This window comes from Poecilia mexicana, unplaced genomic scaffold (assembly GCF_051168715.1).
Source record: "Poecilia mexicana isolate PSO_F unplaced genomic scaffold, ASM5116871v1 scaffold_10, whole genome shotgun sequence".
Classification (NCBI taxonomy): domain Eukaryota; kingdom Metazoa; phylum Chordata; class Actinopteri; order Cyprinodontiformes; family Poeciliidae; genus Poecilia; species Poecilia mexicana.
The window spans coordinates 15155144-15182596 of NW_028263379.1; the positions used below are offsets into that span (position 1 = coordinate 15155144).

General features: G+C 35.6%; 5 protein-coding genes and 1 long non-coding RNA gene across 8 annotated transcripts; all 6 read right to left on the minus strand.

Moving 5' to 3' along the window:
• Nucleotides 1-5149: 5149 nt before the first annotated feature.
• Nucleotides 5150-5586, minus strand: LOC148156944 (uncharacterized). Its single transcript, XR_015764472.1, has 2 exons — nt 5527-5586; nt 5150-5432 (listed from the first exon to the last, which is right to left on the minus strand). It is a non-coding gene; the product is annotated as an uncharacterized LOC148156944 (long non-coding RNA).
• Nucleotides 5587-6145: 559 nt separating this feature from the next.
• LOC148156945 (uncharacterized) lies at nt 6146-7559 on the minus strand. The gene is made up of 2 exons (XM_088009478.1): nt 7005-7559; nt 6146-6735 (listed from the first exon to the last, which is right to left on the minus strand). Exons 1-2 carry the CDS (start codon nt 7360-7362, stop codon nt 6353-6355), a joined length of 741 nt encoding a protein of 246 aa, XP_087865604.1. The 5' UTR covers nt 7363-7559; the 3' UTR covers nt 6146-6352.
• A 683-nt stretch (nt 7560-8242) lies between these two features.
• LOC148156946 (uncharacterized) lies at nt 8243-12542 on the minus strand. Its single transcript, XM_088009479.1, has 6 exons — nt 11318-12542; nt 10901-11239; nt 10275-10631; nt 10070-10186; nt 9393-9454; nt 8243-9289 (listed from the first exon to the last, which is right to left on the minus strand). The coding sequence occupies exons 1-6, from the start codon at nt 11466-11468 to the stop codon at nt 9170-9172; spliced, it is 1146 nt and encodes a 381-aa protein (XP_087865605.1). The 5' UTR covers nt 11469-12542; the 3' UTR covers nt 8243-9169.
• A 1401-nt stretch (nt 12543-13943) lies between these two features.
• Nucleotides 13944-16807, minus strand: LOC106923370 (uncharacterized). Of its 2 annotated transcripts, none has more exons than XM_014996356.2 (6): nt 16744-16807; nt 16316-16657; nt 15296-15652; nt 15080-15205; nt 14603-14658; nt 13944-14499 (listed from the first exon to the last, which is right to left on the minus strand). In XM_014996356.2, the coding sequence occupies exons 1-6, from the start codon at nt 16790-16792 to the stop codon at nt 14380-14382; spliced, it is 1050 nt and encodes a 349-aa protein (XP_014851842.2). In that variant the 5' UTR covers nt 16793-16807; the 3' UTR covers nt 13944-14379. The 2 variants fall into 2 exon arrangements, with proteins under 2 accessions (XP_014851842.2, XP_014851843.2); XM_014996357.2 differs by having other exon boundaries at nt 15076-15205.
• A 1342-nt stretch (nt 16808-18149) lies between these two features.
• Nucleotides 18150-20393, minus strand: LOC148156947 (uncharacterized). The gene is made up of 6 exons (XM_088009480.1): nt 20347-20393; nt 19931-20272; nt 19340-19696; nt 19126-19251; nt 18573-18634; nt 18150-18470 (listed from the first exon to the last, which is right to left on the minus strand). The coding sequence occupies exons 1-6, from the start codon at nt 20387-20389 to the stop codon at nt 18333-18335; spliced, it is 1068 nt and encodes a 355-aa protein (XP_087865606.1). The 5' UTR covers nt 20390-20393; the 3' UTR covers nt 18150-18332.
• Nucleotides 20394-22581: 2188 nt separating this feature from the next.
• On the minus strand, nt 22582-26256 carry LOC106923386 (uncharacterized). 2 transcript variants are annotated; one of them, XM_088009231.1, is made up of 6 exons: nt 26204-26256; nt 25779-26120; nt 24349-24408; nt 24126-24251; nt 23978-24036; nt 22582-23814 (listed from the first exon to the last, which is right to left on the minus strand). In XM_088009231.1, exons 1-6 carry the CDS (start codon nt 26250-26252, stop codon nt 23773-23775), a joined length of 678 nt encoding a protein of 225 aa, XP_087865357.1. In that variant the 5' UTR covers nt 26253-26256; the 3' UTR covers nt 22582-23772. The 2 variants fall into 2 exon arrangements, with proteins under 2 accessions (XP_087865357.1, XP_087865356.1); XM_088009230.1 differs by having other exon boundaries at nt 22582-23860.
• Nucleotides 26257-27453: the final 1197 nt, after the last annotated feature.

Sequence of the window (27453 nt, forward strand, 5' to 3'; positions counted from 1 at the left end):
CTAAAATAATAAAATGCTTTAAAAATCTTTGTTTTTGCAATGTTTATCATGATGAAACAGTCAAATCATCAATAATGGCAAGCATCAAATGTGAATTTATATATTTCTGATAAACCATGACATAAAACAGGCTTTTTACACTGTAAATCTGTGAACAGAAACCAATATTTAAAATTTTTGAAAAAAATCTATGAAATTCTGAACTAAACTTGAAAAAAATTGAAGTCATAGTAATATAAGTAGCTGTAAAGATTAAGGTGAAAAAAGAGCAATTTCTTTGACATTCAAGTATAATTTCCAACTACTACTGGATTATAATACAACTAACTGGCATACGCATAGGAAAATGTCCAAGACAGCAAAAAAGGAAAAAAACAACAACAACACATTTTATTTATCTTATTAGGAGCCATAGCCTAACAGAGCCTTCTTTAGACATAACAGCCAGGGGAGGATATATGGCCAGCCCGGAGAGCCCCATCCCGATAGCAATAAGTTGTTTAGGTCAGGCTGACATCAGTTTACTGCCTGCCTTCTAAGTCTCGCTGGTGCTTCTCAGTGGCAAATCCAAACAGCCAAATTTAGGGTCTTCCGCCTGATCTGAGCGAACAACGTTCTCCAAGGTCACACCATATCCACTCTGCGTCCGAGATCCATTGTCCGACTGCGGCCCTATTCAAGGATCGCACATGAGGGTTCCCCTTTATCCGGTTTCCCAGTGGAAAAAATTGTATCAATTGCGCAAAGAGACCAGCTGACCAGATCCATAATTTGCAACTTTGGAAGCTATTCATACATGAATATTAATTGATGCTTAGACTTTAATCTCAGAGTAGAAACACTCAGGAGTTTCCATTGTTTTCTTCTTGCCTCCACGTTTTCTCTTACGCTTAGAAAAATTCAAGGTAGCATAGTTTTTGTTTCCACTGTCAGCCTGTGGAGCAGATGGAAATAAAATTAGTTAGTTTAGCCATTGAATATGAACAAAAGAAAATCAAAGCAAAAAATTATTGTTCATCAATCCATTTTTCTTACAGGATCAGGTATTCTCTGCCGCAGCCTGTGCGATGTTTCTTGTGAAGTGGTGCTCTCCATCCCTGACACAAATAAATCTGAAAGTTATAAACTCCATCCATTTTCTTTGGATGTTTAAATCTGTTATATTCGATGGTGACTTGTGTCACCATTGAGTAATAGTTCTGAGCAAATATCAAGAGGTGAACATACTTTAAGATAAATGACAAGTGTTAAAAGCTTTAGCCCATTTAATTTGATATAATTAAAGACTGAACTGTGCTGTAAATTACATGAACAATTTCAAACATTTTAAAAGACAGGTTTGGTAAGCAATGTCTTCTGTACATAGTCTCGACAAATAAATTAAAATAACAAAAATCAAAATGTTTTGTAATACTTGCCATGAGATCTTTTGTGACCTGCCCGCGGAGCTCGGTAACAGATGAGAACAATATTTAAAATCAAAGAAAAAACCAGGCAGGATACTGTAGTCACCAGGGCAATAGATTCAAAACTTTTGATCTCCACTAAAAACAACAAAATATATTACTTGTAATAAGTTTTTTTTTTTTAAATGCATTTGATTAAAATTATCAGAGACAAATTCCTACCAATTTCCAGTCTGGTTCCATTTCCAAAGAATATTTTTCCACATGAGGTCACAGCGCAGTAAAAAATCCCAGAATCAGAGGAGCTGACAACTTTGGACAAATTAAACATACAACTCTTCTCAGAGTCAGATTTCTTCTCACATTCATGATGTTTGTTCCCCTCTATGTTGATCATATTTGGATAGGTATTATTTGATTTTACTTGGAACCAGAACATGCTGAAATCTTCAGAGCAAGCCATCTTCTCAGAGTCAAACAAAACTGAACAGTGAAGGGTAGCCGTGTCTCCTGGGCGGACTGGATTGGATGCTGCAGGCTCCTGAATGACAGTGTATTCGGTTACTTTTGCAGTATTCCCTGCATAATAGAAGTTTAAAAGTCAGTTAAACTATATAAAAACACCTGTAATGCTTTGTTAAATAAATAGTAGACAGTTCAGTGAGACATACTTATAAAAAATGTAATTTTGCTTAAAGTAAATTTTAAAATGCCATCTAGTTTGCTATGTTATATGTTTCTATTAAGTCTACATATTGTTCTGTTTCCTACAATTCCTTTATGTCCATCAGGTAAAGTTTTAGAAGCAAATATTTAGAAAAAAATAAGTTCTTTACCTATAACTATCCAATATGTCCCTCTCCATTCAATAGTCCCTTTCCAAGCAGCGATTGCACAGTGGTAGAGTCCATCATCACTGTAGGAGGCATTCAACAATATCAGATTGCTAAATTTTTGATTATTATTTACCTCCCATCTTGACTTAGAAAACTCTGGCTCAAATTCGGGGCTTTTAGGTTGTTGTTGTCTCACAGTCACTTTCAAAATCAGTCTCAGCGTATCTCCTGGTCTTTGCTTGTACCAGTGGATAACTCGTTCGTTAAACTCACTGGGCAGAGCACATTGAAAGGTCACAGATTCTCCAAGCTGAACCATCTTCATTGGTTCAAGAGTGTCTGAAGAGAACAAAAGCACTAAATGAAAAAAGGAGATTTTTAAGACAGTTTGTATAATAAAAATAAAAACTCACATCCCGGCTGAAGACAAAGGATTGTCGCCAATAACGCGATCATCTTGACCCTGTCTCTTGGCAGGAATTTTGCTGGGCTTTTAATTACTGTGGGTGGTGCTTCATTAGTACTATTGTATGTCACAGTTTAAGATTATTCTCATTGGTTGTCTCAAAAACCATATTTGGTGATTGCAAATTGCAAATGTCGTACATACTTCCTGTCGCAGTTTTTTTTTCCATTTCTTAGAACAGCATATCACTTGAATCTCCTATCTTTACACACGACTTAAAAAAAAATCAAAAAGATTGTACGTGTACAGATGTTAACACTGAAGTATCAGATGGGGTTTTGTTTTTGCAGGTACTAATATTTGTTTAGAGCCACAGCAGCAGGGCTCCTGCAGTGGCTCTGTACTTCTACATAACAGTTGGATGTGAAGCCAATATAAAAAAGTTTACATTGGTTTCTATATCAGGTTTTGTAATTTATTAAAATGAGACCAAGATAAATCTGTAGAGATTTCTTTTCATGTACTACTGTCTGCATAACTAGATTAAAACACACACACAAAAAATTAAGGAAACATTTATGAAAAACTGCAACAATGTTGTACACATCCTTAAACTAATACATATTGAAGTATCTTTTGATTTTATTGCAGCACCCAGTTATTTTTTTTTTAGGTATACCTCTATCAGCATGGTACATCATAACTCGGCAATATTTGTTGAGGGTATCCTCCACCCCCTGTGTTGGTGGGGGACATGATTTTCACTGGCTACCCTTGAAATCTGATTGGCCACGCTGCCTAGCCACGCCCATAAGAGCTGACAATCAATTTGTCCGTAGCACACAGATTAGCTTTTCATATTGGAATCTTCAAAGTGAAGATTCATTTATATAGGATACTTTTTAACTTCAAACTTTGATATGCTATTCATTGCAATATAAGACTGTAGGGAATTTAGGTAACATTGCAGTTTTAGCGGGCCACCATTATACTATTGGTGCCTCTGCCTGGCACCCACAAGAAAAAAAAATAAAATAAAATAAATATATATATATATATATATATATATATATATATATATATATATAGACATTGCCCTGTCAACTCTCTTAAGAAGAAGTAATCATGAATCTCTGTGATACCCGATGGGAAGAGCGTAGACCATGGGTGTCAGGTTCCAGTCCTCAAGTGCTTGTGTCTTAGATGTCTCTGCTTCAACACAGCTGATTTAAATTTTTAAGCTGCCTATTCACCATGTAATAAAGTTCTGCTAAGAACCTATCATTTGATTCAGGTAGGCTGTCAGTCATTCAGCCTATTGTTAGTTCACACACATATATACATTTTTGACCTATCATTGAGAACAGTATGTCTGTATGCTTTGTGTGTGTGTGATATTTTTGTAGTGTATATGCACAATCTTAGTCTTTTGTGTGTGTGAGACAGAAAAAACTGTATGCGTGTGTGATATTTTAAGTGTTTATCTGCAATTTTAGTATTGTGTGTGTGTGTCTTTAGTAGTGTGTGTGAGACAAAGCATAGTTTTTGTCCTAAACGGCCCCTCATATGTCTCCCATGAAATTCACATATGAAAATCACTTGTGAAAACATGAAAAATGAGCAGACAGCTGCAGTCATCAAGACAGATGGTCAACTGCTTCAGAAATTAAAAGTGCAAGATGAACAGGATGTAGTGTGCTATACAAAGACGCTGTACTGAAAACAAAACCTGTGATATCTGCATCAGACGCCACAAAGCTGCATGCAGGAGTTGCGTTGGTTTTCTCATGATCTGTGGTACCTTGTCAGATTTTACTATCGTAAAATCTATCATAACGCTTCTAGCACAGATCGTCAAAACACTGGGTGAAGACAGGTGATCTGTGCTGGCTTCTAGTTGTAAATATTTTATTAGCCTAAGTGTAAATAGTTGATATAGTAAGAATAATAGTCTATTTCTGCAGGCATCATGAAGACGAACATGACGTTGACTAATAATCTCTCTATACTGGACATAACATAGAAAAACTCCAGTTATCAGAAGTAAAAAAAAAAATCGAACTCAAGATTTGAAAATAGGAGGAATAGGAAGGCTGGTTAATGGACAAGCCCAAAATTTGATCCAGTTACTTTGAAGTAACTGGATTATTTTAATTAAACCAGGATTAAACTTGAATAATTGTTAGATGCATATACCTGTTTGCCATTCAGATGATTTGGAGGTGACAGATGTCCAGCTCCTACCTTTCGCTGTCAAACCCTTTTCTTCCTAAGAAACACTGAAGTCATTGTTGCTTCCTGAACAATATGATCCAAAGAAAAAGACTCCAGTCCTTCAGTAGAACCATCTCACTTTCTTCATCACTCCATAGCTTCTTTCTCCAAAACTGCAGACAAATTGCTCAAGTCTTTGGTGAAATTGCTCATAATGTAATATTTATTATGAAATATGTATTAATTTTATGAAAATCTTTTGTGTATACAGAATGAAAACACAGTAGTTCATCTTTTTAATCACATAAGTGGTTTTATTGTGTCAGTGACACTTTAAGAATACAGATAATTTCATATAGCTCAGGTTGAAATGCATGCTGAAATATTTGGCATAAAAAGCAATTATGCATGATTTTCCATGTAAATATTTATGGATGTTTAGAATATATTCTCTGAGTAAATGCACTCAGAGTAATAGCACTCCATGTTTTCCATTTTCTTCTTTGTGCTTCCATGTCTTTCCTTATTAGAAAAATCCAAGAATGCATAGCTTTTGTTTCTACCATCAGACTGTGAAGCAGATGAAAATAAAATCAGTGCATTTAGCTACTGAATATGAACAAAAGAAAACCAAAGAATAAGTTTTCATCAATTCATTACTTACGAGATCAAGTATTCTTTCTCTCAGGCTATGCAGTTCTTCTTGTGAGGTGGTTTCCATCCCTGATGTAAACATTTCAGAAGGTTATATACTTTATACATTTAGTTCGGATATTTTAATCTGTTGGATGGTGACACAAGTAAAGTAATAGTTCAGAGCAAATATGCAGAAGTAAGAGGAACATATTTTAAAATAAGTAACAAGTGTCAAAAGCTTTAGTCCCTGTTTAAGCTGACATAAATAAAGGCTGGGCTATGTATGCTATAAAATGCACGAGTGTAATTTGAAGCATGTTATAAGATTCTTTTGGAAAGAAAAAACATACTTAGGGTTAGACGGAAGCAAATTAGTTACTTCTGTTTAGTTATGAATTTGACTGTCAAGTGTCAGAGGTTATGTGCAGACAAAGGCAACCTAAAACCATATTTAGCAAATGCATTATTTCAAACTTATAAAAAATCATCATTGCAGTTGTGCTACATTGTTGACAATAAAAACCACTATACATTGAATCGGCAAATCCACAGGGACTACAGGTGGAAAAGATTTATTTTTAACTATATCAGTTTTTTTCTCAACATAGTTCCAGATAAACTAACAAACTAAAAATAATTACAATAATTTAAAATTTTTGTAATACTTGCCATGAGACCTTTGGTGACCTGCCCTCTGAGCTCGATAAAAGAAAAGAAAAATATTTAAAATCAAAGAAGAGATGAGGCAGGATACTGTAGTCACCAGGACAGTAGATTCAAAACTTGTGTTGTCCACTAAAAATATCAAGAAAAAAAAAATTGTAATTGATTAAAAGAATTTGATATTCTATCATTTAAAGTATCAGAGACAAAATCCTACCAATTTCCAGTCTGGTTCCATTCCCAAATAATATTTTTCCACATGAGGACACAGCGCAGTAAAAAATCCCAGAATCAGATGAGCTGACAACTTTGGAGAAATTAAACATGCAACTCTTCTCAGAGTCAGATTTCTTCTCGCATTCATGATGTTTGTTTCCCTCTGTGTAGATCATATTTGGATAGGTATTATTTGATTTTGCTTGGAACCAGAACATGCTGAAATCTTCAGAGCAAGCCATCTTCTCAGAGTCAAACAAAACAGAACACTGAAAGTCAGCCGTGTCTCCTGAGCGGACTGGATTGGATACTGCAAGTTGCTGAATGACAATGTTGTTCGATATCCTCACAGTATTCTCTGCACAACAGAAGAAAAGTTTAAAAGTAAATTAAACTATGTCAAATACACCTCTAACGTTTCTGTTAAAGAATGGACAGATTCAGTGAGACGCTTAATGTATAAAATTTAGTTTTTATTCAATTAAATTTTAAAATGCAAAAATTATGGGAAAAAGAACCATAAGTCTACATATGGTTCTTTTTCCCACAGCTCTATTATGTTTATACGGTGAATTTTTAGAAGCAAATATTTACAAAAAAATTCCAACAAAAACAAAACTTATTTACCTGTCACCATCAAATATGTCCCACTCCATTCAATACTCCCTGTCCAAGCAGAGAGCGCACAGTGATAGAGTCCATCATCACTGGAGGTTGCCTTCAACAGTGTCAGACGGCTAAATTTCTGATCATTATTTACTTCCCATCTTGAGTCAGGAATCTCCGGCTCAAATGTATGGGTTGTAAGTTTTTGTTGTCTCAACAACACTTTCACAATCAGTCTCAGCGTGTCTCCTGGTCTTTGCTTGTACCAGTAGACATCTCTGTCGTTAAACTCACTGGGCAGAGCACATTTGAAGGTCACAGATTCTCCAGTCTGAACAATGTTCATCGGTACAAGCGCGTCTGAAAAGAACAAAGGCATCAAATGAAAAAAAAGCTGCTTTTAAAGACATAGCTAGAATGATAAAAACAAAAACTCACATCCCCGATGAAGAAGAAGCAATATCACCAATAACACGATCATTTTGAATCTGTCTCTTGACAGTAGAGTTGCTGGTGTTTTAATAGTAGTGGGTGGTGCTTCGAGCAGTACTAATATCCTGGAGGTCACAAATTAACATATTGTTCTCATTGGTTGTCACAAAATATAGATTATGTGATTGTAAGTAGTAAATGTCGTATGCACTTCCTGCCACACTGTTTTTTCCACTTTTTAGAAATGCATATCACTTCAATCTTCTATTTTCACACACTTCTTTAAAAAAATATTGTGCTTACACACTTGGACACGATAACACTGAAGTATCCACTATTTCTTTCGTTATCGTGCAGAAACACAGACACTGAAATATATTTTGTATTGCTTTTTGCCATGTTACTTTCTCTTGTGGCTGTCTGCATTTTGGTGCACTTCAGGAACAGAACACGCATGGGCATTTGTTTCTGCAAGATGCAGTATGTTTTAGTACACAGCAACAGATCATCTACACATTCCACCAATTACTGAAAACCTCATTGCTATTTGATCCAGAATTTCTACAATCTGTACCATCTCACACCCATGTGCACATGCTAAAGAGTACAAACACTTTTGCAGAGCTTTCCTTAATAAATATTTAACATTTCATCCCCTCATTTCAGCACCTTTGTCAAGAACAGTTCTTGACAGAGTCACCTTATTTTTTAGATCTGACATTATGTATAACCAATACAAAAATTCTATTGACTAACAAATGTCTAAAAATTATGACAACCTGTTTGCCAGATCTCAGTAATGGCTTCCCCAAAGAAAAAGACAGTAGCCCTTGCAGCTGATTTGAACCCGTTCTGCTACTCTCTGGCATCAGACGCTGTCTTTGCGAAGCAGTGGCAGCTACAAATTCATTGTCATTGTCATCGCAAGAATTTATTTTGTTGTCTTTTTCTTTAGTGAAGGCAGTGAGCTTCTGTGGTAAAAAAGACAGGCCAATGTTTTCAAACCTTTATTTCTCTTAATTACAAAGAGTTTCTGCATAGCAAGTGAAAACAAAAAAATCATGATTACAGTATTTTATCAGTCTAATAAAAAAAACAAAAAAACAATACAGATGTGGACTAAAAATCACTTTAAGTCAATCAATGGTGGTGAGCATCTAGTGAGATTTTATATATTGTGTATACACCATGACATAAACTAAGCTGTTTCCACTATTCTTCTGCAAACAGCAAGTCAATAATGTATCTGCAATTTTTTTTTTTTATTATTAAATTCTGATCTAAACGTAAAACAAAATCAAAGTCAGAGTAAAATGAGTAGTTGTGAAGATTAATGTGAAATAGGAGCAATTTATTTGACATTCAATTATAATATTAAACCACTTATAACGCAACTAATTGGGACAAGTACAGAGGATGAAGTTCAAGGCAGCAAAAAACAAAACAAGAAAAAATCATCTTCTTACCAGCAAGTATCTAATTTTCAAAATATTTTTCCAGGTGATCACAAGGACACATTTTTAAACCCTCCAATATTTGTAAGAAATACAAGTTGTAAGTTATCCAGTTATAAAAAGCAATTTCTGTCATTTCAAATTATTTTGTTTCTTCAGATGATTACAAAAACATCACAATGATTACAACAGCAGTGAATTATGCTAATAGAGAAGTAAAAAAAAAGCAATTAAAAAGACATGCTATATATTAACACATTTAACATATGTCTGATTTTTCACATCAATATTTACTGATGCTTAGACTTTAATGCCAGAGTAGAAACACTCCTGAGGTTCCATTCTTTTCTTCTTGCCTCCACGTTTTTTCTTACTTTTAGAAAAATTCAAGGTAGCATAGTTTTTGTTTTCACCGTCAGCCTGTGGAGCAGATGAAAATAAAATTAGTGCATTTAGCTGTTGAATATAAACAAAAGGAAACCAAAGCAAAATAAATTATTGTTCATCAATCCATTTTACTTACAGGATCAGGTATTCTCTCTCGATGTCTGTGCGATGTTTCTTGTGAAGTGGTGCTCTCCATCCCTGACGCACAAAAAAAAGAAAAAAAATCAGAAGGTTATAAACTCCATCCATTTTCGTTGGATGTTTAAATCTGTTATATTCGATGGTGACACAAGTCAAGTAATAGTTGTGAGCAAATATGCAGAAAAAGTAGAGAACATGCTTTAAGATAAGTAAGAAGTGTCAAAAGCTTTAGCTCCTGTTTAATATGATATAATTAAAGGCTGGACTGAGCTGCAAAATTACATGAACAATTTGAAGCATTTTATAAGACAGTCTTATAAAATGCTGTCTTAGTGAGAAACAAATTGGAGATTGTTTGGAGAGATTGGAACAAAATAGTTACTTATGTTTAGTTACAAATTTGACTGCCAAGTGTCAGATAATAAATGCAAATAAAGACAATGCAAAAACATATTTTACAAATTCATAATTTCAAAGTTGGCATCAACAATTATTGTTGCAATTATGCGTAGATCTTTCCCAGTAAGAAATAAAACAAACTTTACACCAAATCGGCAAATCTACAGAATACAGATAGAGTTATATCTATTTAAAATAATGAATTTTTGCATAGTCCGAGATAAAAAAAAAAAAACTAAAATAACAGAAATCTAATTTTTTTGTAATACTTGCCATGAGATCTTTTTTGCACTACCCTCGAAGTTCCGTAACAGATGAGAACAATATTTAAAATTAAAGAACAAACCAGGCAGGACACGGTAGTCACCAGTGGAAAGCTTGTGTTGTCCACTACAAACAACAACAAAAAAAATTATTTGTATTTTATATATTTTTTAAGTGTATTATTTAATTTAAAGTATCAGAGACAAAATCCTACCAATTTCCAGTCTGGTTCCATTTCCAAAGAATATTTTTCCACATGAGGTCACAGCGCAGTAAAAAATCCCAGAATCAGATGAGTTGACAACTTTGGAGAAATTAAACATACAACTCTTCTCAGAGTCAGATTTCTTCTTGCATTCATGATGTTTGTTTCCCTCTGTGTAGATCATATTTGGATAAGTATTATTTGATTTTGCTTGGAACCAGAACACGCTGAAATCTTCAGAGCAAGCCATCTTCTCAGAGTCAAACAAAACAGAACACTGAAGGGTAGCTGTGTCTCCTGAGCGAACTGGAATGGATACTGCAAGTTGCTGAATGACAGTCTTGTTCGATATCCTCACAGTATTCTCTGCACAACAGAAGAAAAGTTTAAAAGTAAATTAAGCTATGTCAAATACACCTGCAATGATTCTGTTAAAAAATGGACAGATTCAGTGAGACGCTTAATACATGTCCATGTTTTGAATATCATCCTTGCAAAAATGTAAGTTTTAAAATGCAATCTAAATAGTTTCATATGTTTCTATTAAGTCTACATATTGTTCAGTTTCCTACAATCACTTTTTTCATAGCGTTAAGCTGTAGAAGCAGAAATTTAAAAAATAAATCATTCATTACCTGTCACCATCAAATATGTCCAACTCCAGTTGGCTCTCCCTGTCCACGTAGCGAGTTCACAGTGATAGAGACCTTGGTCACTGTAGGTTGTATTCAGCAGCGTCAGACGGATAAATTTTTGATCATTATTCACCTTCCATCTTGAGTCAGAAAACCCTGGCTCAAAATCAATGGTTGTATTTTTCAGTCGTTTCAACACTTTCAAAATCCGCTTCATAGCATCGTCTGGTCTTTGCTTGTACCAGTGGATATCTCTTTGGTTATACTCAACACTCGGTAGAGCACAGTGGAAGGTCGCAGATTCTCCAGCTTGAACTGGTATCAATGGTACAACAGTGTCTATGTAGAAAAAAATAAAAATAAATATAAAGTGTATTTATTTATTCATAAATACAATGGTATTAAAAAAGAACTTACAGCCCCGATGAAGAAGAAGCAAAGTCACCAATAACACGATCATCTTGAATCTGTCTCTTGACAGTAGAGTTGCTGGTGTTTTAATGGTAGTGGGTGGTGCTTCAAACGGTACTAATATCCTGCAGGTCACAAAGCAACATATTGTTCTCATTGGTTGTTACAAAATATAGATTCTGTGATTGTAAGTAGTAAATGTCGTATGCACTTCCTGCCACACTGTTTTTCCACTTCTTAGAAATGCATATCACTTCAATCTTCTATTTTCACACACTCCTTTAAAAAAATATTGCGCTTCCACACTTAGACACTTTAACAGTGAAATTTCCACTATTTCTTTTGTTTTTGTCATTTTGCCGAATTCAGAAACACGCAGGCAATGAAACATATTTCGTATTGCTTATTAACATGCTACTTTCTACTGTGGCTGTCTGCATTTTGCTTGACTACATGAGCACATGTCCAAGAACATGGATGTTACGGCCTGGCTCAGCCAGGGGAAAGGGAAGTAACATTAAATAAACCTAGATGTTAAGGTTTTGACAATTTAGGAATTTATTGTTTGGGTTTTCAACAAAAGGAGAAAAAAACGAGAAAAAAAAACGTAACAATAATCAAAAGGGTACAACTTACAGCCAACAAGTACTAAATCAACAAAATCTACAAATCAGTGCTGTGTGACAAAACTTAATCACATGGGACTTTGCGTCCAGGTTAAACAAACACAGTAAAACAAACAAAACAAGCTACAAGTCTAGTGTAGCGTTATAAAACCCCACAGGGTAACGACTGTTGAAGCAGTCTAAAGAAATTAACAAAGCCAAATTAGACCACAACTCTAGTAGCAGTACAAGAAAACAAAACCCCACAGGTTCAATCCTGTCACAAGTTACAGAAAGGTCAAAGTGCAAACAGGTAACAGCAAACCCACATACACATCCAACAAGTGGCAAGCTGTCTCAACAAAGAAACAAGCTGCACCTTCTCCTAGGAAGTCCTTGATTTTGAAAGGGAGGCCTCAACAGCGATTGGTGGAGCCTGTAATTGATGACCCAATCACGGTAGGCCTCAGGGTGTGACACAGGACATTAAGGCAACACCCGCTTCCAGGTGAAGTCCATCTGATTAGCCTCTGCAAAAAAAACAAATAAACACAGAAAAGGCCACTGGCTGTAACAATGGACATTTGTTCTTGCAAGATGCAGTATGTTTTAAAATGCAGCAATAGATCATCTGCACATCCCACTAATTACTGAATATCGCATTGCTATCTGATCCAGAATTTCTGCACTCTTCCAGTTTGTTTTAAGTTCGCACAGATTTTGACTTTATGTACCACCTCACACTATTGTGCTCGTGTTCAGAGCACAAACATTTTTGCAGAGCTTTTCTTGATAACATTGCATCCCCTCATTTGAGCACCTATGTCAAGGAAGGTTCTAACTAGCTAACTAGTTTCAAGAAACATGCTCTTTCTACCCTCCCCCACCCCCCTGTGCACGCGCGCACACACACACACACGCGCACACGCACACACACACACACACACACACACACACACACATATAATGGACGTTGACACTGTTCCAAGATTGCTGTTGTAAAATTGCTGTCATTTTGTTTTAAAAATGTTCTATAAATCGTCACAAATCTTCTACAGTTTGTCCTAAAAATGCTTATAAAAGTGAAAAATGAAACCACAAAGGCTTTCGTCAAATATGAGGAACAATAATGTCTGCGGCTGGTTTGTAAATAATAAAAGGATTGCAGCCAAAGTAACTGTTTGTGTATTTAATACTGGAGATTCTCTCCATCAAAGATAGAGGAAAGGAAGAAGATGGTCAGAAACACCTCAAGAGTAAGTATGCCTACTCTTTCACCTTCTGGCATCCCTGTGGCCTGGGACTTTCACAGAAAGTACCAGCATGTTTACGAAGTGTGGGAGGCCCTACTTTATCAAATCAAGATAGGAATAATAGAAAGGTTGCCACTCTGAGGTAGAAAAAAAAAAAACAGCTTCCAGTCCAGGGTGAGCATGGCTGGCTCTATGGGTGGGCAATGCCCCCCACTGCCTGCCCAGGCAGCAGGGTCTGCCTCCACTTCACTAAATCTGCACTTCCAGAGAAAGAACAGCCCCAGAGCATGAAGCTACCAGGCATCACTATGCTTTACTGTGGTGATGATCCTTTGATATCCAGTATTTTTTTATTTAACTTATTTTTATTTTGAAGAATCAAAATGCAACAAAAGAATATCTCTGCTTCTAGAATTTTTTAGTTTTTATTTAGAATATTTTAGGTTAGACTTCAGTCCACTGTTTAATAAACATACGGAATTAACTTTCATCCTGAACCACTGCAGCCACTTAAATATGTAACAGATTAATAATCAATCTATTTTATTAGCAGGGTGCATGAGAGAGACATTTTAAAGTACTCACCATATAAACAGCATTCATAAAGGGATCATAAAATGCCAGTAAAAGTGAACTTGCTCTACTTGTTTTACTAAAGGACCCTGCATTTTGAGTGACAGGTGGCATGCACACTCCACTCTGAGTTACAAAAGTTCAGACGAGCATGACATACCATGACCCCGTGAGGGTTATAATACACAGAGACAAACCCTGTACCTAGTTATTACTTTATTAATAATATGACAGGCAATTGAAGTTCACAAAGTTAAAATACATAAAACAAAGAACAACATACTGTACAATAAAGGAAAACAAATTATTGCGTAACAATTACAGATAGCATACTCTGATTCTAACTGATTAGTAATACAAATGAATGTGATTAACATGGAAATATAACACTCGAGTACTTCTGGGTTCTTTTTTACTACTTGTGTTGAAGTACCTATGAAGCAACCAATTTAGACAAAAACAAACGACACACATTTCAAAGAGAAAGATTCTGGATGCTATTAGATGCAGTTTTTTTTTTTAAAAAAAAACATCCCTTAAAAATACAGATAATTTCAAATGGCTTGGGGTGCATTTTAAAATACTCTGCAATAAAAAGCAGCTACATTTGATTTTTCACTGCAATATTTGTTGATGTTCAGATTTTAATCTCAGAGTAAAAGCACTCTTCTGTTTCCATTTTTTTCTTCCGGCCTTCACATCGTTTCTTACTTGTAGAGAAATGTAATGCAGCATAGTTTTCGTTTCCACCTTCAGCCTGTGTGGAAGATAACAATAAATTACTACATTTAGCTGTCTGATATTAGGAAATTGATACAAAACCAAAAAAACAATACTTGTCCTCCATCAGTATTACTTACAGGTATTTTCTGTGTCAAGCTGTGTAGTGTTTCTTGTAAATTGATGCTTTCCATCCCTAATTATGAAAAATTGTAGGGTTATTCACTTAAGCGACTTAAACCTTGCTTCACTTAACTTTTATTTAGTTTGGTTTTAAGTTATTTGATGACGACAAGTCAAGTTCAGAAAAATTTGAAGAAATAAGTGGAAGAATTTCTTTGAGATCAGTAAAAAAGGTCATAAACCTTAGTAGCTACTTAGTCTGAAAGACAGTCTCTATGTGAGAATGTTGGAGCATAAGAAATAAAACACACATTACACTGAACAAGCAAAACCAATAGACTGCATCTTGCAAAAAGCTGTTGAGTGCAGAACATCTTTGCTCTTGGAGCTCAATATTTTGAGCATATGGTCTCAGGCAAAAAAAACAAACAAAAACAGAACAACCCAAAAACGAATGAAAATGACAACAATCTAATTTTTTTCGTCATACTTGCCATGGGATGGTTTTTGATCTGTCGTTGGAGCTTGGCAACAGATGAAAACAACACTTAAAATCAAAGAAAAGACCAGGCAGGACACTGCAGTCACCAGGGCCGTAAATTCAAAACTTGTGCTGCTTGCTAGAAACAACAAAAAACAAAATAATTGTTCATAATTAGTGCAATTATAAATGTATTATTTAATTAAAAGCATCAGAGACAAAATCTCACCAATTTCCAATCTGGTTCCATTTCCGATTAACAGTTTTCCACAAGAGGACACAACACAGTAAAACATCCCAGCATCAGAGGAGCTGACAACTTTTGAGAACTGAAACAAACAACTTTTCTCTTTGTCAAATCTCTTCTCACATTCATCACGTCTGTTTGTGTCTGCGTAGATCACGTTCGGATAGGCATTATTGGATTTTGCTTGGAACCAGAAGATGGTAGGATCTTTTGAACATGGCATCTTCTCAGAGTCAAACAAAATTGAACACTGAAAGATAGCAGTGTCTCCTGAACGAACTGGATTGGATACTGCAGGCTGCTGTATCACAGTGTAGTCGGATACCCTTGCAGTATTGTCTGCACAACACAAGAAAAAACAGAAAAGTCAATTAAACAATGCCAGAACCATATTCAATGGTTTTAATTAAATATTGGGCAGCTTTCAGTGGAAACCTGTCAAATACTTTGACTACTTCAAAAAATAAATAACAGTTTGTTCATAAGTTTCTATCAAGTCTACATATTGTTCTGTTTCCTACAGTTTTATATCCATACATTGAAGTTTTAAAGGTAATTTAAAAAATGCCATTATTTTCTTATCACTATTAAATATTTTCCAATGTTCCAGATTTGTCACTTTCAAAGTCATTTTCCGAGTATCTCCAGGAGAGTATGTGCTGTACAAAAATGTTATGTACAAACATATTCACTGTTTGTACCAGTGAATGTCTGTGGTTGAACTAAGAATAGGACAGAGCACAAAAGAAAAGTCACAAATTCATCAAACTGAACCAGCTTTACTGTTACTAGAATGTACCAGAAAATGTAAAGTATCTTGTTTATTTCACATTTTATATTTTAAATGTACCTGTTGCTCCTCACATGTACAGGCTAGCAACCAAAATAAGTTCTTAATGTTATTTCAGGAGGCTTGGTTAAGTTTTCATATCATTAACATCTTATTTTTCTTTCATGACATAGGCAATTGAAAACTTTATAGAAGTATGTTATATTATTTACCTTTGAATGTCAAATTTGTAGCACTCCATTCAGGATTCCCAGTGGAATCCTTGCTTGCACAGTGATATATCCCAAAATCCCCTCGTGTTGTCCTCAAAATTGTCAAGTTTATTTCCTTTTTATCATCAGTAACCTTCCATCTTAAGTCAGAAAACTGTGTTCCAAATGTAAAATTTGTTATTTTTTGTTGCTTCACAGACAATTTAACAATTTGTCTCAAAGTATCCCCTGGACTCTGCTTGTACCAGTAAACGACTTGTTGGGTAAACTTAAACTTTGGCATAGCGCATGGAAAAGTTGCAGGTTCACCAAGCTGAACTTGCATCACTGGAACCAGAGAATCTGAACAAAAAGAAGACATATTACATGAAAGTACACCCATCTCAATATAATCACAAAACACTTGCAACTAATTCAAAACCACTCACATGTCTGATGCAGAAACAGCAGTGCAGCTAATAGAACAAACATCTTCATCCTTCCTCTTGCAGTCACACAAACACTTATTTTTAATCTGACTGGGAGGAGCTTCAACATCATACATGTCATACTCACACATCTTTCCGATTGGTTATCAAAAGTTATAATCTTTTGCTCTTCCTGTCACAATGGTTTCGCCAACTTTAACCAAACACATAAATGTTTAGAAAAGTATTTTTAAAAATATGTTTATATTTGAAAGTAAATGGCATGTTTGGCTATCCTACAATTTTAATAATTTAAGTAGTTTTGAGAAAACAATACCTCTCCTTTTATTGATTGTTGTATTGCTTGATCTATAGATTTAATAAGTATGTTTTGAAGATAAACACTATTCTCATTAGTCCACCAGAACAAATGTATTCAAGTCAGCCATTGGAGGCCCTTGTGTTATTTATTCTTTATCACGAATTTCTGGACTTGTTATGGTTGTGTATAAGTCAGATGCTCCTTACACTGTATTCTAATTAAGCCTTTGAAGCTGTGTCTGGTGCTGCCTGAAGATGCATTAGAGGTTGATAGAAATCACAATAGACATGCTAATGGTTGTGATGCCCTTAACAGGAAAAGGGGCCTCTACATCATTCAAGGCCGGCCTAAAACACCTTTGTTGGTCTTGCATGATGAGCCAGAGTCATTGCACTGCACATTTCTCTGTTGGCTGCGAGAGACAAACAGGGAGAGACAGGGCTCTGTCGGAGGAGTTTTTCTGATCTCCACTCTTCATTGTCAACCGACCTGTAGCACTTGCTCATGTGTTTGCAGGTCTACTCCACAGCTGCAGACTGAGCGGATATATGAAGTGCTTGGCTGAAGCAGAGGAGACAGAGAAGGCAAAAATGAGCTTCTTTACTCTGGGATGATTGTGGCTTTTCCACAGGCTAAACCTCCAGCCACCCACTAGGGAAATCCCTGGTAGTCCTGTATCCCAGTCTGCCCCTGCTTCCAGTAATAAGATCACTAAAAACAGTTTTTATTATGACTTCAAAGTCACAAATGACACAATTTTCCTGAAGTCCTTTTCTTGTTGTTTGTAAAAAAAATATATTAATATTTAATGGTGATGTTAAAGAAGTGGTTCATGTATTGTAGTTGTAAACTCTATAGGTTGGGTTTAGAGTACAAAGCTCTTAATAATAAAGCTCAACCATACCTGAAAAAAATTCACAAGCTTAACTTTTCTCCTTTATTCCTGATGTTAATCTATGTAAAAAAATATATGTATATATATTTTGTCTATTCTACTGTTTGATATTTATCCTAAAAAACAAAATATGTCATCAAATGAACGGTAACTTTGGTTTGTAAGTTTCATACTCCATGTTTAAGTTTTATATTTAATTAAAAGCACGTCTTGTATTTTTGGAACTAGGTTTATTTTTACAGTTATACAAACATTAAATGGTAAATCGGAGGTGTACATTTTGAATGTTTTCATCGTACATAAACTTAAAGAGGATGACTTTTGCCAGTTAGCATACTGGATTTTGTAGTTATTGTGATGTAAAAAGAAAGGACACATACGTATGCCAGATTTTCACATGTTTGAATTTTCCTTGAATGTAACCTGTGAGTAAAAAATTTCCTCAGTTTGAATCTTTGTCTTCTTTCTTCCTTGTTTTGCTTTTCCTCCAGACAACTCTAATGCACCATGACGACTGTTTCCATCTTGATCCTGGGTAGTAAAAAAGCAATATTGTGACATTGAAATCATTTATTTATTCCAGGTACTGGAAATTACTTTACAAACACAGCAACAAGATATTTAATTACTCACAGTTTCAGGTAATTGTTTGCTAAAGTCATTCATTTCCTGTGAAGTAGTAGTTTCCCTTCCAGCTGAAAGTAAATGCAGGACAATTTAAATTGAGACATTTTTTTTTACAATTTCTCAAAATTTGACCACATTAACTGAACATTTTGGTTTAATCCTGTTAGTAACGCTTGTAACTCCATGTATTGTAACCGCATACATGGAGTTACAGTACAGTATATTGCATGTATTGTAATATACTGTATATTACATGCAATATACTGTGTGGTTGTGCTAAAAAAGCACAGACTTTACTGTTTGAACTTTTTCTAATCTCCAAACGAGATTGAGTGTCAAACTTGATCAATAGTAATAAAATGAAGTAGCTATATGTATATATTCAATTTATGACACCATGATGACACTGAGTGTATATGGTGCAAGTAATGTGAAACCATAAGCATATAAAACAAATATGAGTTCACAATTTTCTCAAAGGTTTATTTAAAGCAGACCATTGCTCTAACATTATTTTCACTGTAGAGTAAAACCCTTGGTGTAGTCAACTCAAACTTACCTTTCAAGCAGTTACATCCAGTCCATAGAGGTTGGCAACAGATTAAAACAATATTCACAATCACAGAAATAACCAAGCATATTGCTAATATCACAAGGATTATAAGCTGAAGGCCTCCAGATTGCTCTAGAAAAAGATAATTAAAAAAATATTGGACAACACTGTTTGTTACATGGTAGGTATATGATTCTTTATGTGGAGGAGAAACACTTACCAATCTTACTTTTGGTGACATTTCCAAATAAAATCTTTCCACATGTAGCAATGGCACAGTAGTAAAATGCAGAGTCATGGGAGGTAATGTTCTTAGAAAAGTGATAAAAACAACTATTTTGACTGTCAGATTTCTTCTTGCATTCACCACGTTTATTATTGTCAATGTAAATGATGTCAGGATGAGATTCTTCTGCTTCAGCTCTAAGCCACAACACACTGAGATCCTCTGAACACATTTTGTTTTCTAGATCAGTGAAGACTGAACACTGTACAGTCCCATGATCTGTGGAGAGGTCCGGATCTAAGACTGTCGGCTGGTGAAAAACTGTGTAGTGTGATGTCTTCATAGTATTTCCTGGAAAGTGCACAAACAGTTTGGAAAACAGTTCAACAAACATGAAGCTACATGCATTTTGTGTTAAATAAAACGTATGGTTAATGACTACATTTGACAATAAAATATCCATTTATTATAGTTTAAGAAATCTTCACACAACTAAGAAGTTTTCTGTCTTTAGATAATTTCTTAACATTTTATACCCACTGTAAAGGCAGGTGTATTTGTAAGGTTTTAGATCACATAGTTTACCTCTCACGATCAAATATGTCCCATTCCATTTATTGGTTCCGGTCCAGTCCATAACCACACAGTGATAGGTTCCCTCATCCTCTTGAGTTGCTCTTAAAATCGTCAGACTGCTAGATGTTTCATTAACACCAGCCATCCACCTTGAGTCAGAAAACTCTGGTGAACGCACAGAGGTTGCAGGATTTTGGTGTCTCAAAGTGAATTTCACGATCAGTCTAAGAGTTTCTCCTGGACTCTGCTTGTACCAGTAGACTTGTTTTTGGCCTATCTCAGTATTTGGCAAATCACAGTTGAACATCACAGATTCACCAAGTAGAACTGGCTTCACTGGAATAAAAGTATCTAAAGAGAAATAAAAATAGGATATGTTATATTGAACAAAATGCATGTCATGACAAAAATCTAGAAGTACTCACATGTGCAACGAACAAGAAGCAAAGTACCCAGTAGCACAATCATCTTCGTACTGTCCCTTCAGCGACCTTGCTGGTATTTTAATAGGTGTGGGAGGAGCTTCAAAATGGCCAAACTATGTGTCAAAGTGTCAGATTCTTTTATTGGTTGTTTCAAATTAAAGATTTGATAATGAGTAGGAGGTGTCTCTCTTCCTGCATACTTGTCTTTTTCAGAACTTAAAATACTTACAACTCAATTTTTGACTTCGTTCTCACTAATTTGAAGACAGTTGTAAAAATTTTAATTGAAATATTTGTACATAAGAGATTAAGTTTTATTTTATTCATGCAAAGAAGTGGTTCTTCAAATCATTGTATATTTTTTATTATGAAAACAAATCTACTGTGGTCTGTAGATCCTATAGTGCAGGGGTCACCAATTCCAGTCCTCGAGGGCTACCATCCTGTAACTTTTAGATGCGTCTCTGCTCAAACACACCTGGATCAAATAAACTGCTCGTTTCCAGCCTATTGCAGAGAGGAATGAATGCTGGTGAGGGAATTCAGACATTTTGGAGCAGAGGTGAATCTAAAAGTTGCAGGATGGTAGCCCTCGAGGACTGGAGTTGGTGAACCCTGCTATAGTGTATTGACACATATTTATTGTTATAAATTTTATTAAGGTTGAAGCTTGAAGACATTTTATAAGTAAGTCCCATTAGTAGGACAACGAGTCTTGAATAAAGGAACCTTCCTGTGAATCAGTACTGCAACTTTAGTTGAACAATGCAGTTTTATAACAGGTTTTAATTTTATGATGATTCTGAGATTTCCAGGTTTGTGTGACAAAGTGGTTACGTTTGTGTCAACCACTCAAATATATTTCTTATTTATCCAATATTTTTATAGTTGGCCATAATGCTTGAAATTAAACATTGCTGTTGCAGCTTTGCTTCACTCACTTATTTATGGTTTTGTTTGTGGCAGCATTATGTTACAGTCCTCATAAGTTTTAATTAAAGCTAGCAAATTTTGCAAATTATTTCTTGTGTTTTTACTTACCATTGTTTGTCCCTTTTAGATGCTACTGCCTAAGATGGTGTATGGGAGGGGCCAGCCCAGCATTTCCTCTTTATATGGCTGTATGATGTCACTCATTGTGTCAATGGGTTCTACCAAATGGAGAGTTTTCTTTTTTTTTAATATATTAAAATCTGGCTTCAAAATAAGACTGCTTAAAAAAGAATTGTGTAATAATCAGCAAAAAATGTATTAATGTCATCACATAATGCGGTAGTAACTACAAAATGTTCAAGGATTGTATTGCATTTTGAAAAAATGGTTTTATTACATTTTGAAGTCAGATTTTATTATTGCATATTATGGCGTTACTACATAATATGGCGTTACAAGGTTTGCGTGTGTTTGTGTGTGTACCTTCTTTAAAAATATGTAAACCTTTTAAAGGTCAAACCCCAAAGGCTTTCCTCAGATTCTAGGAACAATAATTTCCATGGCTGGTTTGTAAATAATAAAGTAACTGTTTACGTATTTAATACTGGAGATTCTCTCCATCAGAGATAGAGGAAAGGAAGGAGACAGGCAACTAAACTGTGTAGCTCAACAGTAAGTAAGCCTACAACTGTGAACATCTGGCCTACTCCGTCACCCTCTGTCACTAGAGTACCAGCATGTTTATGAAGAAGGCCTAATGTATATTCATTTTCTGAGAGCAAAAAGTTACATTAGCCATCAATGCCCTTGTAAACCAGCTATTTGTGGAATGGTTTGTATCACACACCACAACATGCAAACACATAGTGTTAGTTAGGACATTGTTTCCATCTCAAGTAAATGCTGTCACCTTATTTTACAGATCTAACATTGTTTATGTATAACCAGTACAAAAATTCTAATTTTAAAGTAATTATTGACTAACAAATGTCTAAAAATTATGCCAACTTGTTTGCCAAATCTCAGCAATGGCTTCCCCCCCCCCAAGTAAAGACAGTAGACATTGCAACTGATTTGAACCCGTTTGTAAATCTCTGTTACTCTCTGGTATCAGAAGCTGCCTTTGTGAAGCAGTGGCAGCTACAAGTTGAGATAGCTGTTTCTCAATTTTTTGGTAGTGGACAGTAAGTGGCACCTTTCCAGCTATCTCATAAATACAAGATAAAGCTTATTATAAATCTTGTCATTACGAGATAATTTTTTGTTACTATGAGATCTTTTCTCATAATTGTGACGTTATGAGATAAGGTGTCTATTTCTTTGGTGAAAGCAATTTCACCAAAGAATTTCTGTGGTAGAAAACGAAGGCAGACCAATGTTTTCACACCTTTATTTCTATTATTACAAAGCGTTTCTGTATAGCAAGCGAAAACAAAAAAATCATGATTACAATATTTTATCAGACTAATAAAAAGCAATACGGATGTGGACTAAAAATAGTTTAATGTCTGCTTAAAGATTATTTTAAAAAGATTAGCCTTTATTTAATCTGATAGACCTAATCAGAATGCCTAAAATGGATTGAATATTTCTTGATAAAAAAAAAACCCGAAAAAAAATTGAGAACACATCTTGAACTTCAAAAATGTCTTTAGCAAAATAATGTAGTATAGTTAAAATCTGCCAGCATGCTTTGAACTTTACTAATTAAGTCATATAAATTCAACATTTTTATGCAAACACATCTTCAAAAAAGAAAAATGTACAGTTAAATCTGAAAGTGTCCAAAACACTGGCAGATTTAGGATTAAAGTAATCTCTTAATTTATTTTGTCTGGAAGTAATACTAACACTGTAGATTGACCTCCAACATAAATCTGATGAACAATGTGAGAAGGTTGCTGAAAACTTAAGTACATCAAGAGGGTCTTTCAACATCAAGAAGTCCAAGGTCAACATAAAAGATAAAGCCTCCAAATACCAGTGAATAGATGCAAACAGATGGTCAGCATTTACAAGAACTTGATTACTGCAATTCCATTAACAATTTTTCTATTGATTATTGAATATTTGACATGACTTAGTTTGACAATATGTACATTAAAATTAATATTTGTTTCATCTTAGACGAATGTTAATATAAGTGCATCTGGTTTTCACCAGTTTCTTATTTCATTTGAATCTAATACATGCCCTACATTGGACATTTGGGGTGAGGGTTTAAAGTGGCAACAGCAGTGACAAGACAAACTACTTCCGCTACCGTCAGCCTCAAATGCAAGCTTACATACAAGCTGATGCACAAAATAAATATGCGCAACAATATTTATTGAATATCCCTACATTTTAGGGGAATGGGCTTTTTAAAAAAACATATTTTTATAATATTTATTTCAGTACAATATACACAAACCCTTGCTCAGGGAGATCCATGGAGAAGTATTCATATTCAGAATATGAATATGATCTGAGAGTACACACTTTCTTCCGTGTTCATCTCCATAGCTTTCCTTCCTGTTTTCCTCTCCTTGCTCTCTGAAAAAATTAATGCAGCATAGTTGGCATTATTTTCATCCTCAACCTGTGTAGCAAACAAATGGCTCATTAAAAGGTCCTTTTTATAAATAAGTTTTATTTAAATCTTGAGTCTCCACTCTGTAAAACAAATTATTTGTCATTTTATTGTATCAATACTTACTCTGTCCGCATTTTGCTTGATCATATTACGTCTTGTTTGTAAAGAGGTGTTTTCTTTTCCTGGAGTGGGAAAGAAATATTAACATGACAGATGGATGGATAGATGGAAAAACTATAATATTGAATATTTTGATATAAGAAACACTTACCTGTAAAATGTTTGCACATTGCCCTGGAAGATCGGTCACAGAGAAATGCAATGTTTACAATCCCAGAAGTGATTAGGGAAGTCACAGCAATCCAAAGGAGAGTGACTTCAGGTGATGGCACTTTTTCTACAGACCAAAAGAAAGTAAATCAAACTCGTGTCATAATTTATTTGACTCAAAGTGTATATTTCTCTCTTTTAAAGAAAAAAAAAAAAAAACATACCAGTTTCCAGTTTGGTTCCATTACCAAAATGTGTCTCTCCACAGTAAAATGGTGCCGCATCTGAGGAGATGATATGGCTCATAAAGTGATGAAAATAATTAATTAGAGCAGTGGTTCCCAAACCTTTTCTCCTGACCCCCCGCCCAGTGGTTTCCAAACTATTTCTGGGCCCCCCTATGGATTACAAATAGCTGTCTGGTTGAACAATGTGTGTGAGCGAAGGGGATTGGGGATGGATTCTTAGACACTCCCTGTTATACTCAGCCCCGGGTTCAGACGAACAGGGGGAGGGGGGGAAAGGAGGACCAACTTTTTGGGGGGCAAAATGAATTGTAGCTGAACATAGACAACAGCACCAGTAGCCTACAAGCTATTTGTTAACAAGCTTAAGGCGCTGTATTGATATTAGCTAGTCATCTTTTAGCTAACATTACCTGCATCCAACAGCTTTGCTCAACTCAGTCGGTTAGTTTGGGGGGAAAACTGTGAAAAGTTCTTTGCGTTTTGCTGGTTTGCTGCCGTGATTCTAACACAAACCTACGTAGCTCTGGACAGGAGCAGCAGGTCTCCTTCACTGCCGCACAGGTGTAAACCCAGCGCGAGCATTGTAGCGCTCATGTTGCGTTTAAAGGCGGCTCGGAAAAACAGGTTACGACATGTTAACCGCTGATAAAACTGACAGAGGACACGGATATGGGAAGTGCAGAAGCCCCTACTGTATCAAATTGACAGAGCAATAACAGAGAGTTGGCCATTCTAAGGTAAAAACCCAGCGCATACAGCGTTCATGTTTTTTTTTTTTTTTTTTTTTTTTTTTTTTTTTTCATCCAGATGGCTTCCCGCGCCCCACCTGCAATGGCACGGCGCCCCCCCTAGGGGGCGCGCCCCACAGTTTGGGAACCTCTGCATTAGAGAATCACACCTCTTCACATCTGTTTTCATTAGTACAGTTGAGTTTTGCACTGAACCAGAGCCTGTTGATATCTCCTGGACATATCCTGTTTTTAGTATCTTAACATTGCATTGTCACTGAATCTCCTGGATTCTCTGGATTTGATACTGTTGGCCTTTGAACATAAGTATATTTTACTGTCCTTTCAGCATTTCCTGCAAAATACAAATTTGTAAATCAAATAAGACCACAGACCATAGTTTAAAATGGTTTTGAAACATATCTTAAAATAATCCACTCTATGTTGCCCACAGTTTTGGAATGAGTCAATTTTACAGCGAGCAATTTGTCTCTTTTAGTTTGGCATTTTAGATTTTTCTTGTATGAGGGAAAAAAGCAAACATGACAACTAAATTTGATCTCGGATGCAAAAGGAAGCTTAGTAAGACTTAGTAAGACTTATTTTTAAAAATGTTATTTTGTTTGGTAGCAAAGCGAATTGCATACCTTCATGAAAATATGTTGGATTTTGTTTTACCTTTCAATATCAAATTTGTTGCACTCCATTCAAAATCCACAGCTGAAGATTTTATTGCACAGTGATATGTTCCAAGATCTTCATGTGTCGTCCTCAAAATGGTCAGAATGGCAGTTTTATCATCATCATTAACTCTCCATGTTATGCCAGAAAACTGCTTTCCAAACTTGGAGATTGTTGGTTGTTGGTGTTTCATGGTCAGCTTAAGAAGCAGTCTCAAAGTATCTCCTGGACTCTGCTTGTACCAGTAGATGTCTTTTTGGATCAACTTGAGCTTTGGCAAAACACATTGAAAAGCTGCAGGTTCACCAAGCTGAACTTGCGTCACTGGATTGAGACAATCTGAAGAAAAAGAAGACATATTAAATAAAATAAGCAATCTTTTTGTTATGGCTAAATCTTGCAACAAAATTGAAAGCACTTACATGTCCGTTGTAGAAAAAGCAGTACAACTAATAGCACCAACATCTTCATCCTCTCTCTTGCAGTTGTACAGACAACACTATTTTATCAGACTGGGAGGAGCTTGTTGTTGCTGCAGGCTCCTGCCTGAAGCCAACTAGTTTCACAGAGCACACCTGTTAACTAGCGCTCTTCCTCTTTGTTACAACGTGCACTTGTTACTGAACCAGGTTGATTTTAGTGTTTCATTCGAGTCCCAAAGGTGTTGTTTTACATATAATGTTTGTCTAAGGCATCTTATAAAACATTTTCCACCTTTTTCTCCCCAGAGTCAAGCATCATAGCTATTTTACGACCATCAAAGAACTTTGAGGTGACAGATTAATTGAATGTCCACAACATCTTTTAGATTTTTCTGTATAATGCTAAATATAGCTTCTGAGCCAATTTTGTCACGGTTTGGGGGTTTGAGGTGGTGAGAGTGAACGCAGAGAACCCAGGTAAGATGATAAATAATGAGTTTAATGATAAATGGTTCCAACAGTCCGGACGAGCAGGCACCACAGTGAGCGAAGGCTAAGCTAACACTGGTAGCAACTGACTTAATGACTGCGAATGAGAGCTGAGGTCGCCACACGACTTCTCAGTTCTACTGTGGACGACAAACAATGACAAAGCTGAAGTCGCCACAGGACTTCACAGTTTTACTGTGGACGGTCGACAGACAAAACAACAAACTACAAACTCTGACAAACGACATACGACGAGGATCCGACAAGAGACAAAGACAACAGATGGATTTAAATACACAGGGAGGGTAATCACATGAAAGAGACAATCAACAGGGAAGACAGGATAAAGACTCAGAGAAATGGGACTAATCACAGAGAATACCAAAATAACTATACAGAAAAACAAGGATCACAACACCTTTCACCTTGTTTTAAGGCCTTTCTGGCTCGATGAGATGTAGACAAGCTGAGTGCAGAGAAGGATGTCCCCAGTTACTCCTCTTTGTCTTTGTCTTTGTCTTGGCATTTGGGGTCTGGAACCCACATGATGAGAGAAGCCTGATTTGAGGAGTTACTCAACAATCTATTTCTAAATCAGCAAACTCTGAGGCGTTGGTTATCTCTGGTCTCCTTTATGTTCCTCTCTTCCTAACCTTTACCTACTATCTACCTCCAACACAACATCAGTGATTGTAGTAACACATTTTAACTGCAATTAAATGTGCAGTTAAAATTTGATTGATTAATCACATTAATCAAAT